This window comes from Eleginops maclovinus, chromosome 12, assembly GCF_036324505.1.
Source record: "Eleginops maclovinus isolate JMC-PN-2008 ecotype Puerto Natales chromosome 12, JC_Emac_rtc_rv5, whole genome shotgun sequence".
NCBI lineage: Eukaryota > Metazoa > Chordata > Actinopteri > Perciformes > Eleginopidae > Eleginops > Eleginops maclovinus.
The window spans coordinates 4,833,422-4,854,892 of record NC_086360.1 but is presented as its reverse complement, the minus strand read 5'-3'; the positions used below and the strand labels follow the sequence as shown (position 1 = coordinate 4,854,892).

Genomic DNA, 21,471 nt, shown 5'->3' with positions numbered 1-21,471 from the left:
GAAACTTATATCTGCAAGTAAAATTTACTTGATGATTGCCTTGTAGAATTTACTTACAATTTCTAAGTGCAAAAACTTTCCTAGGTTTTCCCAAGTAATTAATACTCACCATTTTTTTCAGTGTATAATAACATATTAACCAACAGCGTAAAAAATAATCTCAACAATCCACATTTATATTTCACAGCAATTCACACACTAACGCATAACTCTGTTTTTGATACAGATACAGTGGCATAAAATGATATTGGTGCATCTTTAGTCTGTTGCTTTTTGTACTTTGATCCTACAGATCTTACAGAAGGATAACACTTTACATTTGCCTCTAAATAGCTTAGCTGAATATGGTTGAATATATTCAGTGCAGTGTTCAGTTATTCACTGGTTGTCAAAAGCTTCACAAGTCTTCATCTTCCATATCTTCGTCTCCTTCCTGAGAGTCCATCACCACATCTTGGCCTTCTTGAGCTGCTTGATCCTGTGATGTATTCACTTCCATAAGTGTTTCTTCATATTTCAGCTTTTGGGAAATATCCTGTGTCTGATCACTGCCTTCTGCCTCATGATTCTTCTTCTGGAAAGTATGTTTCTGATGCACCTGAGGCTTTTTCTCTTCTTTATGTTGCTGTTTTAGTCTTCTTTTGGCTATTAATTGTTTTCTTCCATCATTCTCCATCAGCTGCACATGCTGTTCTTCCTGACCCTGAACTCTCTCCCTGTGTTGGTGTTATCCTCTATCTGCTCTCTGATTCCTTCCATTAGGTCCATTTGTCCCCCCGCCTGCTGCTGGACCTCCCCTCTGATCTTTTTGTTTTCTGGAGTTTCATTGAAGTCAGCTCCTTTGTCGCTCTGCAAACCCTTCGTCTTTTTTCCACTTCCCTCCTCTTGGTGAGATGCTCTGGTTGCTGTTTGTTTTCTTCCTGGTTCATCAGAGATGTGTCCTCCTGTAGATTCCCTGCCTGGAGCTCACTGTCCTCTGGACGGTTACAGTTTTGTCTCTCTGCTGTTCCTTGATTCATTTTGACATTTTGATTTTCTGATACTTTTCTACTGACTGATTCACCCACCTGCTTTTCCTCTGTCCGGTTCTTGTCATGTTGGCTCCCTGCTTTTCTTTCTGTCGTTCTCCTGACGTTCCTCTGGTTTCCCCTCTCATCTATTCCTTTCTTATCCTCGTCTACTTGTTGCGCTGCCTGCTGCTGGGCCTCTTGTCTCTTCTTGTCAGCTCTGTCAGTCTGTAACCCCTCTGTTTGTCTCTCTTGACACTTTTTAGATAGTCCTTGCTCCTCTTTGGTTTCATCCAGATTCATCACAGATGTGTCCTGTTGATGTCCGCTTTTTAGTTGATTTATTTGGAATTCTGGCTTATGTGTTACTTCCCTACTGACTGATGGACAGACCTTTTCTTCCGTGTCCTCCACTTTCTTATCGATTGGTTCCTTTTTGTTCTCAGCTTCCCTTTCTGTCATTCTCCTGACGTTCCTCTGGTTTCCCCTCTCGTCCTTACCTTTCTTCTCCTCATGACCTGCCTCTTGTTTGCTGGAATCTCTTGTTAGTTTGACTTCTTCTGGTGTTTTTAGTGGTATCTTCTCCTTCTCTGCGTCTTTTCTGTTCTGCGTCTCTTGAACTGTCCTCTTATTCTCTACTTTCGGTTCATCTTCCACCCTTTGGTTTTCTACTCTCATTTCGGATGAACTATGAATGTTGCTCTGGTTTCCCTTTTGATGTGCTTCTTTCTCATCCTCTTCTGCTTCGCCTCCCTTCAGTCTTCTGTCTTCAAAAACATGTTGGTTGCCCATTCTAAAGGTAAACACTGTCTCCTTTTTCTCTGTTTCTCCTCCATTCTCTATCTCAGATTGATTCTCCACTCTGGTTCTCTCTGCCTCTGGTGGCATTGGTTCACTCCAGTTCTCCTGTTGCTTCCTCTGTTCAGAACCTCCTTTTTTGCTGTCTTGCGTTGTTCTTTTCTTGCTGTCTTTGACGGAATATCTGAATTTCCTTCAAAGGTCATCATCCCTTGGTGTTTCTCTTCTACTTCCTGTACCTCCTGATCATGATGGACATTTTGTTGCTGCTCTTTCTCTCCTTCTGTATTAACCAGTGGAAGTCCTGATTCTACGTTGTCTTTTACTATTGTCTGCCCTCCTTCACCTTTGGCTGCGTCACTTTTCCATTGTCCTCCTATCATGTCCTGATTTGTGTCTGTTCCTCCTTCTTTAGGAACAAAAGATACTTGTTCATGATTTACAGATGTTGCTGCCTTGCCTCCTTCTGTCCTGTCCATGTCTGGTTTTGTCACGCACTGATTTTGGGGTGTGTTATCTTTATGTTCACTTTCAGATTTGATCTCCTCCCCTCCTCTGTTGCCCACATGATCTTCTTCTCTTCCCGCCAAAAGTGGAGCACGTTCTCCTTCTGCTTCCATTACGACCTGAAATCCTGTGTTATCACTTGTAGATGTGACCGTCTTTTCTTCCTGTGTCTGTTCCTGTCCGTCTTCAGGGCTCCCCCTCTTGTTTTCTGTTTGAATAGAGAAGCAGGAGAAACTGGATTGTATCTTGAGTAAAAACACTAAATGCTGTCAGAGATTATTAATCCTGTCCAAAATAAGACAAATGTTACAGGTGTTTATGGAATGAAAATAAATGTCCTGAAATGCTGAACTTGAACTGTAATGTAATACGATAGCCTACTTATTTTATTTTGCCTTTCATCTGCACTGTCACATTTACATTCTACGGAACCCGTAAAGGGACATGGGGAAATTAAAAAATTAAAAAATGTTTCCCGTGCTCACGCGAAAGTTTCTCTTGCTGATAAATCCAGAAAATGATCGATGCATAAACCCATATGGATTTTTTGTAACTCAGGAAGACCAGGGCTACACAAACATAAGCAGTCCTCTCTGAACAGTATAACTGTATAGTGTAAGCTTGTGTTTCGTAACTTGATTTGCGTGATCACGAGAAAGTATTTTCTCAGGGTGTTGGAACAAAAAATTGCATGAGATAGGACCTGCATTTCGGATTGTGTTTCTTTATGGATGACAGTATGACAGTTCAAGAATGAGTTAAGCTGTATTTTGACCTGGGACTTCATCATAAAGACATAGTTACTTTACTTGCAAGTCGTCACCGTTATTTTGTGTCTCAGAGACATTTAAAACAAATTCTGAAGTCGTGTGGTCTTTCTGGGCGCAAGAACTACACCACTTTGGATCACGTAGTTGAGTTCATTGACGACGAGAAACTTTCGCGTGCGCACGAGTAACATTTAACTTTTTTTTTATTTCCCCATGTCCCTTTACGGGTTCCGTAACATGTGGGACGAAAAAATAATTTTAATTCTGATTCTTTAAAACAAGGCAATGGAATGAAAATCCTAAAACTGGAATTTGCACCTTTTCATTATATTCCCCCCGATGCAGTTCACCTTCTTGTCTGTATATGTTATCACTGAATTAAACATCTTATTAGATTTTGTGTGAAATAATTGTCTGTTTGGGTTATGATGAAATACATATTTTGTCAAATCACTGAGACATTTCACCAGAAAATTTCATTCGCAAGTCCAAGTGGCATTTAGGCCAAGTTTGGAGAAATTCCTAACCTTGAGATATCGCATCCATGAGCAATGGACTAACAAACAACCCTAAAAGAGAAGGCCTCTAGGCACAGCTATTGCTGGCCCAGAGGTATACCAATTACACTGGAAAAACTGAACCGTTGACTTTATCTAAATGGATTATGTCAACAATTTCACATAACTGTATGAGGTTAGTTGAGAGCAATAATGTTAAGTTAAAACTAATATTATGTATTAAAACTTGATAGTAAGGCTCTTAACTAACGTAATACAGTTAAGGGAAATCTGTTGACATCGAACATTTAATTAAAGTGGACTTCATCAAAGAGCATCAGCATTATGTTAAACATTAAGAAAGAAGGGAAATGTGGTTGTTACTTACTGAATTTCTTTTGTCTCCATTTCCAAACAACAAGGCCAATGGCAAGAATTGCCAGCACAGAGCCAATAACAGAACCAATAATAATATGTTGGGAACCAGGAGAACTTGGGACCATGAAGAAATCATCTGAAATAGTAAACCACAGATTATGAGTTATATAAGATCTGTAAATGATCACATCTGAAATACATAAACTTTAATAACCTGGAACATGGACGTGTGTCTCCCTGCTCTGGTTGATGTCCCGCTGTTGGACTCTACAGGTGAAAATGTTGCTGAGTCTCTTCTCCACAGTCACTCTGCTGCTGACGGTGTAGAGGGCCTCAGGACCCCTGAGCGTCTCTGTAGGTCCAGCAGAGAGGAGCTTTCCCTCAGCGTCCAGCCACAACACCTCAGGCTGTGGATACCAGCCTTCAGACTCACACTGTAGAACCACTTCACCCATGGTTTTAGTCACGTTGACAACAGGCAAGGAGACGGCACCTAAAGAAGGAGGATTTCAACGTTTTTAAAAGAGGGTCATCGAGCAGACATGCTAATGTTAGCATGCCTGGCTAACTAGCTTACGGACTACAGCACTGTGTTACGTGCCAGTTTGTGTGTGTTTGTGTGTGTCTCCCCCCTTCCCCGATTGTCTCCCTGCAGGTGCAGCCTCTCCCTCAGGTGATCTCCATCCACTAACCAAGGCCTGAGGAAGGCTGCCGTCTCCCTCTTCCTCTCCCCCCCTCCACGTGGCATGTGGCTGTGGCTGTGTTATCTCAATAAAGTCTTTTGTTAATTGACTATAAACTTGTGTTTGCCCCTCATTGTGTTGCGGCTTCGAGCCAGTCGTAACATAATGGGGGCTCGTCCGTAGCTCGTTTTGGAGTTGGTGAGTTCCTCATTTGTTTGTCTTTCTTATACCCCTAGCATTTTGCTTCAATTGTGTAGCAGGTTTGTGCTAATGTTTCCACATGTAGACCATTTCGTTTTTTGGACTTGCCTGGTTTATATAGCCTGCGGTTGCTGGAGAGACCAGCACCACTTTTTTATTTTCTGAGCGGTAACCCTGGCCCCTGGTGTGCCCAGGAAAGCCGACGAAGACTAGTGGAGGTCAAGTTAGATAAAAATGTATTTTCTTTTTGTATGTATGCAGAGAGGTAACCAGGTAATGTCCTGGCAACACATTTTTGGTGGTAACGTGGAGTCAGGAGTTAGAGCATTTATCTGTGTGGTAGTGTAGGTTAACCATTGTGTATTGTAGCACTAAGCTGTGTGAGAGTGTGACATTGTGTAGGTTAACTACTATGTGTTGTAGCACTTAGCTGTGTGGTAGTGTTACTGGAGCTTACTGCTCATTCAGTAAAAAGTTACTTAGTTAGGAATCTTACAGTCAGTTACCTTTTAAGGTCATTATGGATTTTGACTTGAAAGACTTTTGTGAGGCTCTTACCACAAAGTAGCTTGCATATTGCACCAAGGCTCAGCTATTGTCGGTGGCAGAGCATTTAAATATTTCTGTGGGTTCAACTGCTCGTAAGGATGACATAAGACTCCAGATAGACTCTGTTCTCAGTGAGCAAGGAGTGTAACCCAAAGGCTCTGATGAACATCGGAAACTCTATGGTAGGAAAACAGAGCACACTCAACCTGAGCAATCGCTGCATCTACGTGAGCTAGAATTTCAGTTTAAAATAAAGCAGCTTGAGCTAGAGGCAAAGGAAAGAGTAGACATGAGAGGGTTGGAAATGGAAAGGTTGAGGTTAGTACACAAGGAGAGAATGAAGGAGTTGGAAGTTAGGTTTAAGACTAAACCTGACTCTGGTGCAGCTCCTCCCTTTCCTCCCTAATTTGATATAAATAAGAACAGTAAGTTAGTGCCTAATTTCTCAGAAAAGGATGTTGAAACGTGATTTTGCCCATTTTGAGCGGGTAGCCAGTACCTTGGGTTGGCCTAAAGAGGTTTGGACACTACTGTTACAATATTTACTGACAGGGAAAGCACAGGGGGGGTATTCCTCATTGACACTGGCTCAGTGTTCTGACTACAAAGTCACTAAGGCAGCCATCTTGCGTGCATATGAGTTGGTCCCAGAGGCCTACAGGCAGCGCTTTAGGAGCTGTCGCAAAGGCGAGAAACAGACTTTTGCTGAGTTTTCCAGGGAAAAGGAAGTCTTGTTTAATAGGTGGTGTTCCTCTCTGAGGTTGAAACCAAAGAAAAACTTCAATTCTTTTAGAAGAGTTCAGAAATTGTGTCTCCGAGATGGTAGCCACATTTCTGAGTGCACAGAGAGTTTCTTAGGAGGGGGCAGCTGAGCTAGCTGATGAGTATGTCCTGGCTCACAAAGTGGCAGACTGTGAGGTTTACCTTGACGATGTTGTGATCCACTCTGCGTTGGGCCCTTATGGCCCAAAGTTTTAATTTAAAGAATCCCCCACAAAAAGGGGTTGGACAACACTGTGGCAGACGCCCTGTCACGTGTTCCTTAGGATGACACCTGTGTGGCTGTCATCTTAAGGGAGGGGGTGTTACGTGCCAGTATGTCTGTTTGTGTGTGTCTCCCCCCTTCCCTGATTTTCTCCCTGCAGTTTCAGCCTCTCCCTCAGGTGATCCTCCATCCACTAACCAAGGCCTGCATAAAAGGCCTGAGGAAGGCTGCAGTCTCCCTCTTTCTCTTCCTTCCTCCACGTGGCATGTGGCTGTGGCATTTTCTTTGTGTTATCCCAATAAACTCTTTTGTTAATTGACTATAAACTTGTGTTTGCCCCTCATTGTGTTGCGGCTTTCGAGCCAGTCGTTACTGTTTAAATGATTCTCTACACAGTGTAAGCCTAACATTAACTAACTTTATACACATACAGCGGTGTAGAAACATTTCTGAACACCTGTTAAGTAGGAGTCCTAAAAGCTAACTCTAGCACGTGCATGTGCTCTCGTCTTAAAGTGTGTTTTTGAATGAGTTTTTGTTTGGATGCCTAAAGAAAGGTCTGGTGGTAAAACAAGCCTAAAAGATTTTCAAAGTGTGTTTTACGACCTAAAATACCCCACTCATGACTGTCTGAGGCTTCTATGCATCTTAAAAAGAACTTTTAGGGACAAGTGACTAAAGAGACTACTAAACATCATCACACCGAACATTAGCTGCCTTTAGCTTAGCGGTGTTGATGCGCTGCCATGCGGCTGGGACATAGTTTATAACCTAACGTTAGCTTTCTTATCCATATCAATTGCGTTTAATGCTTAACACAACTATTATAAAAGTGGTGTACAGATAACCCTGCTGAATAAAAGGTGTAAGTATCATAAATGTGTTTTTTCCCACAGATCTTATTTTCTGTAATAATCCGAAAAATTCTGTTGGCTTTTGTCAAGGGAGACCATGCAATGCTAACTTTTAACTCTTAACAGAGATAATCAAAACTATGTTGTTGCATGACAGGGAATAATAACAACCAATCCATGCTCTATCAAGATATAAAACAAGCATAAAAAAGAGGAAATATGCTCACTTACCTACAACAAGCTTAACATTAGTGGATCCATCTAACTCTGGAAGGAAGCATCTGTATGTCCCCTCATCAGATGTTTTCACGTTGGAGAGCTTCAGTGAAACGTTTCCGTGCCTCAGCTCCTCAGTGAACAGAGATGTTCTTCCTTTGTAGAATGGATGTTTTCTACTCTCCATTTCCACACCGTTACGCCACCTGAAGACAAACTTTGGGTCCAGGTCAGGTCTCGACCACTCCACAGTCACAGGAAAGGCATCCATGACCGGGATCAGTTGGGACGGCATAATGATGTCCTCACCAACTATTGCCACTATTGGCTGAGATGGACCACTCACAAGAGAATGACCTAAAACAAAAAATATTGTGATTGTACTACCGGCAGTAAAAGCAGAATACACAAAAAACATAATTTATGGCATACTGTATTTCCAGCACAACATGTAGCAGGGGTCTATGTGATTCACTTACATGATTGTATCAGGGCGAGGAAGACAGTAGTGTGGGAAAGCAGGACAGTGAAGGCACCACACTGGAAGTTAAGAGACACATGAAGCATCCTGGAGCTCTGAAACATAAAGCAGTAAAACCATGACATGTTTACAGTAAGTGTTTCTGTGTGTGTTTGCATGCATGCCTGAATGTCTGCAACGTACGTGCATGTGTGTGCAATGTGAGAAGTGTATGCATGTATATCTGCATGTATATAGTATGTCTATCTGCATGTGCATGTAATACCAATTTAGGTAGATAAAGATATGTATGTTTTAAATTATTTACACACCTCCAAGTTATGTAGATGCACAGTATACTATGATTTATTTGAGTTGATCGTTTAAAACTATATATTAAATTCATGCACGTTATTTTTGGGCAAACCAAAAATAATTTTTAAACATGCAACCGTGTTAGAAGATTAGATATAAAGAAGCAATACCACGGTATTTCCTGCATTAAAATGTTTAGTTAGTAACCATTCTAAAGTAGAAGTAGAAACATATAGGCACACATTTTTGTTATTTTCTATTAAATGATTATGAATGATGCATTAATATAATTAGCGAGGCTCATTTTATCATCGTCATTTTATATGTATCATACTTTTTGGACATATTTGTACTTGATTAATGTATTTCAATTAAATGCAACTTTATACGTCTACTCCACTACATTTGAGAGCCAAATATTGTCCTTTTTACTTCACTATATTTATTTTACACTCGTTACTTATGAAAACATGATACGCAGATGATGGTTTAATTCAATGCTATACTACTATCTACACTTGGTCAATATTATCCGTCTACAACTGTACAATGCTTTTATATAATATAATAACCATAATGGAACTACGTTTAAAGATCAATGCTGCATAGTACTTTCTTATAATGAAGTGGGCCATTGTGCAGAATGAGTGTGTTTACTTTTGGTTCTTTATGTATATTTTGATGCTAATACTTTTGTACTTTTACATGAGTAACATTTTGATTTTACTAATAAAGTATTTTAGGTCCAAAGTATTTGTACCTACTTTGTAATTTTAATTTTTACTCAAGTACATTGCATCTTACATTTATTTATTTTTACATCATATTCCATTTACGTGTAGACTTCTTTTTAAACTGTTTATATTTTATTTTGTCAGTTTTTTAAAAACTATTTTATTGGTTTTATTTGTTTTATGTCCTATATAGAGACCACTTCAGCATTATCATTTTCTCTTGTTTTATTATTTAAAGGTATGTCCTTGAATTAAAGGATTTGTTTGTATTATTGTATTCTATAAACTAGTGACACTTATCTCTGTGTTGGAGTTCAACAGACACTGGAATGGCTGCCATACATGTAGAGATAAAGATTTAACAAACATTTGGAGTGGTGTCATCATTCTTTGCGGAGCTGTATAATGTAGCATTGTTGGAGGAGCATGGGACTTAATTTGCATTTCCCTATCTACACTGTAGACACTGTGCACACGACAATACGCTTTGAATTTAATTTCTTCTTCCAACATTGGTTATTTGTCAATTTTGATCATAAACTTTAAACAATAAATCATCTTTTATTCGCCGTTAATTTGAATTTACTTACCAAATGCACAGTGAAAAGTACAATATTTCCCCAATACCATAACATGAAAATACATCCATACGAGTATAGCTAAACGTTCTTCACATTAAATCTTGAGATGAATGATATTAATTCATCAACCTCCACACAGTGTCGCTCTCTGCTGCTCATTAACATACATGCTGATGAACGCACACGTTTAAAACTGCAATCACAGCTGGAGCGTGAATCCATGCCTAAACTTGAGGTATCTTATGTGATATGTACTTATATACGATCATATAAACTGAATAAAGTGAACAATTTGGCCGTAAATACACTATCACTTTGTGTTTGAGGTTTAGTTTCACTTTCATGTTAGCGATAAATAAACAGAAAAATACAGAAATAAATCTATTTGAATCTCAAACTATCCTGCATTTTAGGAGGTGTAGGGACCGGGATGAAATATAGATATTGAACCCATTATAACATCTGTATTATTTTCTACGAACTCCGTTGGTACATGTTCCACTCCCAAGGCACTTGGCACTGAGAAGACCACACGGAGGATGACCTCTTTTATCACAAATAAAATATATTGTTTATATCGAGCCCAAACCAAACACACGATAACGATACATGAATTAAAACATCTCCATACCTGTATTTCTGAAGGTTTCTGAGGTCAGATTCAAGTCCAAATATCAGAGGCAGAGGGGCGGAGTCTGCTCTTCCGGTCACCTATAATAAACTTAAGATGCGTTCACGTTCCAGGCCTCGTTGCACAACACGCTGAATGCACAGTGCAGAAGGCACAATGTAATTGGTAAAACCTCAAGACTATCAGGAATTATAATTTAAAAAACACTAAATATAGGGTAATCATGTGATGTGAATGTAAAAAAATCACATTTCAGGATGTTCTGAATGAAGTACTGTACTTCAGTACAATTTAGAGATACTTGTACTTTGCTTGAGTATTTCCATTTCATGCTACTTCTACCCCACTACAATTCAGAGGTAAATCATGTACTTTTACTCAACTACATTTATTAAATCCCTTTAGTTCCTTTACAGATCTGGATTAATGATGGTAAATATAATCAGCCCTTAAATCAGACTTTAGTTCACCTGCAGTAAATCCAGCAGCTACCCTGCAGTATACAAAGCCATTCAAACTAGCTGCACCTTTACCAGCTCTGAGAACACTTTAATGATCAATAACTATAAAACATATCAGAGATATTATTCTGAAATGGACCAATCAAACAATGACTACTTTTACTGTCGCTACTTTAAGTACATTTAGATGAGAGTACTTTCTACTTTCACTGGAGGAACATTTAGAATGCAGGACTTTTAATGTGACAGAGTATTCCTACACTCTGGTACTTCTACTTTACTCAAGATCTGAGTACTCCTCCCACCTCTACCATGTGTCAACCACTCTGTCTTTTATAAGCTGTTATAAAAGCCTAGGTTTTTATTTACAACAGGGCAAAGTTTGACTTCTCGTGAATCTCCAGTGTGCGAAATATGAAGACAAAGAACCCAGACAAAGACTGGAGATAGAAGTATTCAAATCTTTTACAGCAGGAAAACAAACTAGTACCACAGTGTGAAAATACCATATTTAGATGTTGGATTTAAAACCTTACTGAACTAAAGGCATGGAAGCAAAATAAAGATGTGTAAAGTAAAGTAAAGTTGTGTAGTAAAAGTGTTTAAATATGATATTGATTCTGCAGTAATGTGTGTTTTCCATTTTACTGCTGATGCTGTTTGCACTGTGGTCTTTGTTTGCAATGTTTCCCCTGTTAAACCTGACTCAAAATAAGACAACTTAACTGATAATTAGGATGGTTTACGTTTTTAATTTATGGTACACAAACACTCTCTCTTCATACACCGGTGTCCTGACAAACCCCGCCCACCCCCCCCCCCCACCACCACCACCACCACCACACACACACACACACACACACACACACACACACACACACACACACACACACACACACACACACACACACACACACACACACTCTTTGTATGCATCACATAGCAAAGCAAACTCATGTGTAAACCCAATTAAAACCAATTCTGATTGAACGTTATCTCTGCTTCTTATTCACTGTTTGTCAAAAGCTTCACAAGTCTTCATCTTCCATATCTTCGTCTCCTTCCTGAGAGTCCATCACCACATCTTGGCCTTCTTGAGCTGCTTGATCCTGTGATGTATTCACTTCCATAAGTGTTTCTTCATATTTCAGCTTTTGGGAAATATCCTGTGTCTGATCACTGCCTTCTGCCTCATGATTCTTCTTCTGGAAAGTATGTCTCTGATGCACCTGAGGCTTTTTCTCTTCTTTATGTTGCTGTTTTAGTCTTCTTTTGGCTATTAATTGTTTTCTTCCATCATTCTCCATCAGCTGCACATGCTGTTCTTCCTGACCTTGAACTTCTCTCCCTGTGTTGGTGTTATCCTCTATCTGCTCTCTGATTCCTTCCATTTGGTCCATTTGTCCCCCCGCCTGCTGCTGGACCTCCCCTCTGATCTTTTTGTTTTCTGGAGTTTCATTGAAGTCAGCTCCTTTGTCGCTCTGAAAACCCTTCCGTCTTTTTTCCCACTCCCTCCTCTTGGTGAGATGCTCTGGTTGCTGTTTGTTTTCTTCCTGGTTCATCAGAGATGTGTCCTCCTGTAGATTCCCTGCCTGGAGCTCACTGTCCTCTGGACGATTACAGTTTTGTCTCTCTGCTGTTCCTTGATTCCCTTTGACATTTAGATTTTCTGATACTTTTCTCCTGACTGATTCACCCACCTGCGTTTCCTCTGTCCTGTTCTTGTCATGTTGGCTCCCTGCTTTTCTTTCTGTCGTTCTCCTGACGTTCCTCTGGTTTCCCCTCTCATCTATTCCTTTCTTATCCTCATCTACTTGTTGCGCTGCCTGCTGCTGGGCCTCTTGTCTCTTCTTGTCAGCTCTGTTGTCAGTCTGTAACCCCTCTGTTTGTCTCTCTTGACACTTTTTGGATAGTCCTTGCTCCTCTTTGGTTTCATCCAGATTCATCACAGATGTGTCCTGTTGATGTCCGCTTTTTAGTTGATTTATTTGGAATTCTGGCTTATGTGTTACTTCCCTACTGACTGATGGACAGACCTTTTCTTCCGTGTCCTCCACTTTCTTATCGATTGGTTCCTTTTTGTTCTCAGCTTCCCTTTCTGTCATTCTCCTGACGTTCCTCTGGTTTCCCCTCTCGTCCTTACCTTTCTTCTCCTCATGACCTGCCTCTTGTTTGCTGGAATCTCTTGTTAGTTTGACTTCTTCTGGTGTTTTTAGTGGTATCTTCTCCTTCTCTGCGTCTTTTCTGTTCTGCGTCTCTTGAACTGTCCTCTTATTCTCTACTTTCGGTTCATCTTCCACCCTTTGGTTTTCTACTCTCATTTCGGATGAACTGTGAATGTTGCTCTGGTTTCCCTTTTGATGTGCTTCTTTCTCATCCTCTTCTGCTTCGCCTCCCTTCAGTCTTCTGTCTTCAAAAACATGTTGGTTGCCCATTCTAAAGGTAAACACTGTCTCCTTTTTCTCTGTTTCTCCTCCATTCTGTATCTCAGATTGATTCTCCACTCTGGTTCTCTCTGCCTCTGGTGGCATTGGTTCACTCCAGTTCTCCTGTTGCTTCCTCTGTTCAGAACCTCCTTTTTTTGCTGTCTTGCGTTTGTTCTTTTTCTTTGCTGTCTTTGACGGAATATCTGAATTTCCTTCAAAGGTCATCATCCCTTGGTGTTTCTCTTCTACTTCCTGTACCTCCTGATCATGATGGACATTTTGTTGCTGCTCTTTCTCTCCTTCTGTATTAACCAGCGGAAGTCCTGATTCTACGTTGTCTTTTACTATTGTCTGCCCTCCTTCACCTTTGGCTGCGTCACTTTTCCCTTGTCCTCCTATCATGTCCTGATTTGTGTCTGTTCCTCCTTCTTTAGGAACAAAAGGTACTTGTTCATGATTTACAGATGTTGCTGCCTTGCCTCCTTCTGTCCTGTCCATGTGTGGTTTTGTCACGCACTGATTTTGGGGTGTGTTATCTTTATGTTCACTTTCAGATTTGATCTCCTCCCCTCCTCTGTTGCCCACATGATCTTCTTCTCTTCCCGCCAAAAGTGGAGCACGTTCTCCTTCTGCTTCCATTACGACCTGAAATCCTGTGTTATCACTTGTAGATGTGACCGTCTTTTCTTCCTGTGTCTGTTCCAGTCCGTCTTCAGGGCTCCCCCTCTTGTTTTCTGTTTGAATAGAGAAGCAGGAGAAACTGATCAAAGTTTAATTGCATATTAAGGAATATTTCATCCTTAAAATGACAATTTGATATAAATTGCTTCAACCTTCTTCAATAATACTTTGTATTCCTGACATGCTGTGAGTTTTTGACTTACAAATTATTTATTTTAGTTAAAGTAAATTAAACCCAGGAGAACCTACTGTGGAGGAGTGGATTCACATTGTCCATGATAGTTTTAAACCGAAAAAAACGGCTAATCAATCGAACCAGCAGGACTATAGGCAAAATACACACAATCAACAACAAATATGACATAAAATATACTTTCAGTCACCAAAGCACCATTAGATGATCAATTTCTTTCATTTAATTGTTGTATCATTTAACGCGGGCTGATGTAATCTAAGCTCTCTCACCTCCTAATCATAACTACACTTTTCGCAGCACACACACTTACAGCCAATCAGCTCTGAATTATGAGATGTTTCAATGGGGCTGCAAACGCTCTATCCCACTTGTGATTATTTTTTTGCCGTACACATTGAATAAAAACAATATTCTGTGCATGCACAGTGTCGTTTTCACAGTCCTCGTTCATTTTTACAGTGAGAGAGGGGCAGCCCTGTCTTTAATCTGAAGCAGCAATGTAGAGATTTTACACATATCTTTGGAATTATTATTATAATTAATTTCTGTAAAACTACAGAAGGCTGAAAGAGCATATTTATATGTAATGTCAATGATTGTATGAACCAGAAAATCTGAAAAAAAGATAATAATAAAACAAACTCACAGTGACCTCTGTCCACATAATTCTAATCCGTTTATCCTCGGTTACAAGTGCAGTTTTTAACAAAACTACTTCATCGAAGAGCATCAGCAGTATATTAAACATTAAGAAAGAAGGGAAATGTGGTTGTTACTTACTGAATTTCTTTTGTCTCCATTTCCAAACAACAAGGCCAATGGCAAGAATTGCCAGCACAGAGCCAATAACAGAACCAATAATAATATGTTGGGAACCAGGAGAACTTGGGACCATGAAGAAATCATCTGAAATAGTAAACCACAGATTATGAGTTATATAAGATCTGTAAATGATCACATCTGAAATACATAAACTTTAATAACCTGGAACATGGACGTGTGTCTCCCTGCTCTGGTTGATGTCCCGCTGTTGGACTCTACAGGTGAAAATGTTGCTGAGTCTCTTCTCCACAGTCACTCTGCTGCTGACGGTGTAGAGGGCCTCAGGACCCCTGAGCGTCTCTGTAGGTCCAGCAGAGAGGAGCTTTCCCTCAGCGTCCAGCCACAACACCTCAGGCTGTGGATACCAGCCTTCAGACTCACACTGTAGAACCACTTCACGCATGGTTTTAGTCACGTTGACAACAGGCAAGGAGACGGCACCTAAAGAAGGAGGATTTCAACGTTTTTGAAAGAGGGTCATCGAGCAGACATGCTAATGTTAGCGTGCCTGGCTAACTAACACTGGCTACTAGCTACAGCATTGGTTTAAAATAATTCTCCTGTAAGCAAAGTATTACTTTACTTCATACACGCAGAGTACTGATCAGCTCTTAGAGTCTTAAACCAGAAGTTAGCATTTGCAGCACTGCTGTGTTCCCTCTTTTCAAAGTAAGTTGTTTTTTGAATTAGGTTAGATGCCTAAAATAAGGTCTGTGGTAACACAAGCCAACAAGATGTTCATGGTTTGACAAAACAGATACGTCATTAAATACCCCACTTGTTAATGTCTGAAGCTTCAAGGGTTTTTTTATGAAAACCATGGTGGCTAACAAATGATTATATGAGACTAGTTAAAGTCATCAAGCTGAACATTAGACATCTTTGGCTTAGCGTTGGAGATGTTCTGCTATGGGGCTGCAATGCATTTTGTTTATAGACTAACTTTAGCTTTGTTACTTCTGGCAATTACCCTTCAACTTTTATAATAGTGGTATTGTTAGCTTGTCTGGCAAACTAGCTTAACAGCTACAACACTGAAGTATCATTCGTCTCTGGACAAAGGTAGCGTAAAATCACCTAACCTCATACACATACATTATTGAACATCTTTTCCATCAGCTTTTAATGTTGTTCTTATTTCCTTTAATAGAGTAGTTGGGTAATGAGTGCTGAACCCTGAAAGGAGTTAGCATTTTAGCAATTCCAGTCTATTTAGATGATGTGACTTAAAAACAGCGTTTGCTAACACATAACTAAAAGAGAGCACTGAAGACCATCACGCATAGCCTAACGTTAGCATTTTACTTCTTGCATTTGCATTCAAGTGTTATAAAAGTGGTGACATAGAACAATATTAAAATAAATAAAAACATGAAATGAGAATGTGTTTCCAATGTTTGAATGGTACTGTATGTCGGAATGTCCTGTTAAACTTAAGGTGTAAGTATCGTAAATACGTGTCTGCCACAGATATTATTTTCGGCCATATTTGAAAATCCAGTGGAAAAATACCAATGGCTTTAGTCAAGGGAGCTCTTGAGATGCAAACTTTGAGGTTGGCATATAAAAATCGATTAACCGTCCAAAATGATATAATAACTACTTTAACAGAAATGTTTCGTTTTAAAGACAGTTTTGTTTTAAAGACAGCCATGATACGTTTGGCATGAAGAAGAAAGAAATGATTAAAACTTCCATTTAGTTGTCGTCTCCCTAGCGTTGCATGCCAGGGGAATATAATAACCAAATTCTTGCTTAGTTCAAATGAAAATCATAAATTAGAGTGAAAAAACGAATAAGCTCACTTACCTACAACAAGCTTAACATAAGTGGATCCATCTAACTCTGGAAGGAAGCATCTGTATGTCCCCTCATCAGATCTTTTCACGTTGGAGAGCTTCAGTGAAACGTTTCCGTGCCTCAGCTCCTCAGTGAACAGAGATATTCTTCCTTTGTAGGATGGATGTTTTATACTCTCACCCACACTCCACGTAAGGAAAAACTCTGGGACCAGGCCAGGTCTGCCCCACATCACAGTCATGTCAAAGGCATCCATGACCGGGATCAGTTGGGACGGCATAATGATGTCCTCACCAACTATTGCCACTATTGGCTGAGATGGACCACTCACAATAGAATGACCTAAAACAAAAAATATTGTGATTGTACTACCGGCAGTAAAAGCAGAATACACAAAACACATAATTTATGGCATACTGTATTTCCAGCACAACATGTATCAGGGATCTATGTGATTCACTTACATGATTGTATCAGGGCGAGGAAGACAGTAGTGTGGGAAAGCAGGACAGTGAAGGCACCACACTGGAAGTTAAGAGACACATGAAGCATCCTGGAGCTCTGAAACATAAAAGCAGTAAAACCATGACATGTTTACAGTAAGTGTTTCTGTGTGTGTTTGCATGCATGCCTGAATGTCTGCAACGTACGTGCATGTGTGTGCAATGTGAGAAGTGTATGCATGTATATTTGCATGCATATAGTATGTCTATCTGCTTGTGCATGTAATACCAATTTAGGTAGATAAAGATATGCAAAAACTATATATTTTAATTCATGAACGTTATTGCGGCCATGTTAGAAGATTATATAAAGAAGCAATACCACGGTATTTCCTGGCTTAAAATGTTTAGTCATTAAATGTAATAAAGTATAAGTAGAAAAATATAGCCAGAAATACTCATTGTAAACTATTCAGAATAATTATTATTTATTATTATTTTCTATTAAATTGAAATTATCGATGAATTAATACAATTAGCAGGGCTCATTTTGTTTCATCAAGTATTGTACTTTTTGTTCATACACTGCCTGGCCAAAAAAAAGGGCACACACTCTAATATTCGTTGGACCGCCTTTAACTTTGATTACGGCACACATTCTCTGTGGCATCGATTCCACAAGCTTCTGCAATGTCACATTTATTTCTGTCTTGATTCATTTTTCGCCAAGATCTTGGATTAATGACGGGAGATTCTGACCACTGCGCAAAGTCTTTTCCAGCACATCCCAAAGATTCTCAATCGGGTTCAGGTCTGGACTCTGTGGGGGCCAATCCATGTGTGAAAATGATGTCTCATGCCCTCTTCACCTGAACCCGATGGATCTTGGCATTGTCATCTTGGAACATGCCCGTGCCATCAAGGAAGAAAAAATCCATTGATGGAATAACCTGGTCATTCAGTATATTCAGGTAGTCAGCTGACCTCATTCTTTGGGCACATAACGTTGCTGAACCTAGACCAGACCAACTGCAGCAACCCCAGATCATAACACTGCCCCCACAGGCTTGTACAGTAGGCACTAGCATGATGGGTGCATCACTTCAGACACCTCTCTTCTTACCCTGATGCGCCCATCACTGTGGAACAGCGTAAACCTGGACTCATCAGACCACATGACCTTCTTCCATTGCTCCAGAGTCCAATCTTTATGCTCCCTAACAAATTGAAGTAGTTTTTTCCGATAAGCCTCACTGACAGCTGCTTTTCTTACGGCTACACAGCTGTTTAGTCCCAATCCCCTGAGTTCCCTTCGCATTGTGTGTGTGGAAATGTTCTTACTTTCACTATTAAACATAGCCGTGACTTCTTTTGGTGTTTTTCTACCATTTGATTTCACCAAACGTTGAAGTGATCGCCGATCACGATCATTCAAGAGGTTTTTCCGACCACATTCCGTCCTGGAAGATAACGTTTCCCCACTGTCCTTCCAGTTTTTAATAATGCGTGGGACAGTTCTTATCCCTATTTCAGTGGTTTCAGCAATCTCCTTGGATGTTTTCTCTGCTTGATGCATGCCCATAATTTGACCCTTCTGAAACAGATTCACGTATTTTCCACGACCACAGGATATGTCTTTTGACATGACTGTTTAACAAATGAGAAACTACTCACTGCATCAGTTAGGGTTACATAACATGCTGCCAGCTGAAACATAATCACCCATGCAGTAATTATCCAATGGGAGGCTCTTACCTATCTGCAGGTGGTGACCTTTTTTTTGTATTTATGCTTTACTTATGTATTTCAATGAAATGCAACTTTATATGTCTACTCCACTACATTTTAGAGGCAAATATTGTCCTTTTTACTTCACTATATTTATTTTACACTCGTTACTTATGAAAACATGAAATGCAGATGATAGTGTAATTCAATACTATACTACTATCTACACTTGGTCAAATGTATCTGTGTAAAATTGTAAAATGTTGTTACTGTATGTATAAAACAGGATAATACTAAAACCATAATTATTGAATACTGTGAGAAGATCAATTCTGCATAACAAGTACTTTCTGATTAATACTTTTGTATAATGAAGTGGGCCACTGGGCAGAATGAGTAGATTTACTTTGTGTACTTTGAGTATATTTTGATGCTAATCATTTTGTACCTTTACATGAGTAACACTGAGAAATTAAGAGTTTTACGAATCAAATATTTGAGGTCAAACGTATTTGTACTTTTTACATTGCATCTTGCATTTATTTATTTATACATCATATTCCATTTACGTGTATATACTTCTTTTTGCACTATTTTTATTTACTATTTTATTTATATTCTGTCTGTTTTTCTTTCTCTATTTTTATTGGTTTTATGTCCTATATAAAGTAGTGTTGTTGAAGGAGCCTAGGAGTTTGTTATTGCCCTATCTACACTGTAGCCACTGTTCACATGACAATAAAGCTTTGAAATGAATTAATCTGAGTTCTTCTTCCAACACTGGTTATTTGTACATTTTTATCAGAAACGTATAATCACCTTTTCACCTTTAATTGTAATCTACACAGTAACTGAACTAACCAAATGCTTAAGTACAGTGAAAAGTACAATATTTCCCTAATACCATAACATGAAAATACATCCATACGAGTATAGCGAAACGTTCTTCACATTAAATCTTGAGATGAATGATATTAATTCATCAACCTCCACACAGTGTCGCTCTCTGCTGCTCATGTACACGTTTAAAACTGCAATCACAGCTGGAGCGTGAATCCATGCCTAAACTTGAGGTATCTTATGTGATATGTACTTATATACGATCATATAAACTGAATAAAGTGAACAATTTGGCCGTAAATACACTATCACTTTGTGTTTGAGGGTTTAGTTTCACTTTCATGTTAGCGATAAATAAACAGAAAAATACAGAAATAAATCTATTTGAATCTCAAACTATCCTGCATTTTAGGAGGTGTAGGGACCGGGATGAAATATAGATATTGAACCCATTATAACATCTGTATTATTTTCTACGAACTCCGTTGGTACATGTTCCACTCCCAAGGCACTTGGCACTGAGAAGACCACACGGAGGATGACCTCTTTTATCACAAATAAAATATATTGTTTATATCGAGCCCAAGCCAAACACACGATAACGATACATGAATAAAAACATCTCCATACCTGTATTTCTGAAGGTTTCTGAGGTCAGATTCAAGTCCAAATATCAGAGGCAGAGGGGCGGAGTCTGCTCTTCCGGTCACCTATAATAAACTTAAGATGCGTTCACGTTCCAGGCCTCGTTGCACAACACGCTGAATGCACAGTGCAGAAGGCACAATGTAATTGGTAAAACCTCAAGACTATCAGGAATTATAATTTAAAAAACACTAAATATAGGGTAATCATGTGATGTGACATAATCTGTTCATTGGGAACAATAACATCAATGCTATTTGTGATGTGAATGTTTATTTATTTTTTTAGCATTTGCTCACTTTACTTAAGTATACTTTTGAGATACTTACTTTAGTTGAGTAATTCCATTTTTTGAATCTTCTACTACACTACAATTCAAACGTAAAGGGTGTAGGCTACTGTACTCCACTCAGGGTAGTAGTATGTTCACGTTAGCCACAGTGGCCGGCAACAGCAATGAAAAATAGCATTGATGTTATTGTCCCCAATGAACAGATTATGGCTTTTTTTATGTTTTCAAACCAAGCAAGCGAGAACATTTCAAGTGTGTTAAAAGCACTATCCTGAACTATTTCATCCAGTCCAAAGTGACACACAATTTATGGCAAAGAAAAGCATAAAAGGCTGTTGTACTGCCAAGCCTGGAGAGCTCTTTCCAAATAACCTTTGAATGTAGATTTGAAATCTATTGAGTGAAAAATATTAAGAACATTAGTTAAGAGCAGTTAAGTTACACTTTCAGAATCAAAGTGTTCACACTCAAGCAAGCTTTATTATGTGATATCAAGCAGTAATGCAGGTTTCAAGCATTGGGGTGAGCTCGCCTATATACAGCTCTGCAAGTGTGTGTGCTCACAGGTTGTGTTGTACACACACTGAAAGGTATTCGTTTCTAAATCTGAAAACAAGCAGGGTTTAGACCAAATATGTCCCACTGAGTGAGTGTGATTGTTTAAATCTACTCTACAGCGCTAATAATGAACAGACTAACATCAATAGTGAAATAACAGGAAGTTCTGACAGAAACTGATTTGGCCATTGTTGAATTTCTAAAATGTAAAACATGACATTCACAATAAATGTTGGTACATTTTTCAGATATATCACAAATAATTATAAAGAACAACAAGCAGACCATGCATGTAAGTCCCGTTCAATCTGTGATCACCAAATGGTTATTCTATGATTAAGAGAAAATGGTTGTAAAATCAGAAAATTTGACCAACTGGTTTCTAAAGGTTGTCTATCCAGTTCTTTAATGAA

General features: G+C 39.2%; 1 protein-coding gene across 1 annotated transcript; it reads right to left on the bottom strand.

Moving 5' to 3' along the window:
• Nucleotides 1-1,846: 1,846 nt before the first annotated feature.
• Nucleotides 1,847-20,269, bottom strand: LOC134873242 (uncharacterized). The gene is made up of 12 exons (XM_063896712.1): nucleotides 20,194-20,269; nucleotides 17,017-17,113; nucleotides 16,562-16,894; nucleotides 14,915-15,193; nucleotides 14,711-14,836; nucleotides 11,660-13,787; nucleotides 11,164-11,167; nucleotides 7,925-8,021; nucleotides 7,461-7,802; nucleotides 4,172-4,450; nucleotides 3,968-4,093; nucleotides 1,847-2,520 (listed from the first exon to the last, which is right to left on the bottom strand). The coding sequence occupies exons 2-12, from the start codon at nucleotides 17,102-17,104 to the stop codon at nucleotides 1,847-1,849; spliced, it is 4,476 nt and encodes a 1,491-aa protein (XP_063752782.1). The 5' UTR covers nucleotides 17,105-17,113; nucleotides 20,194-20,269.
• Nucleotides 20,270-21,471: the final 1,202 nt, after the last annotated feature.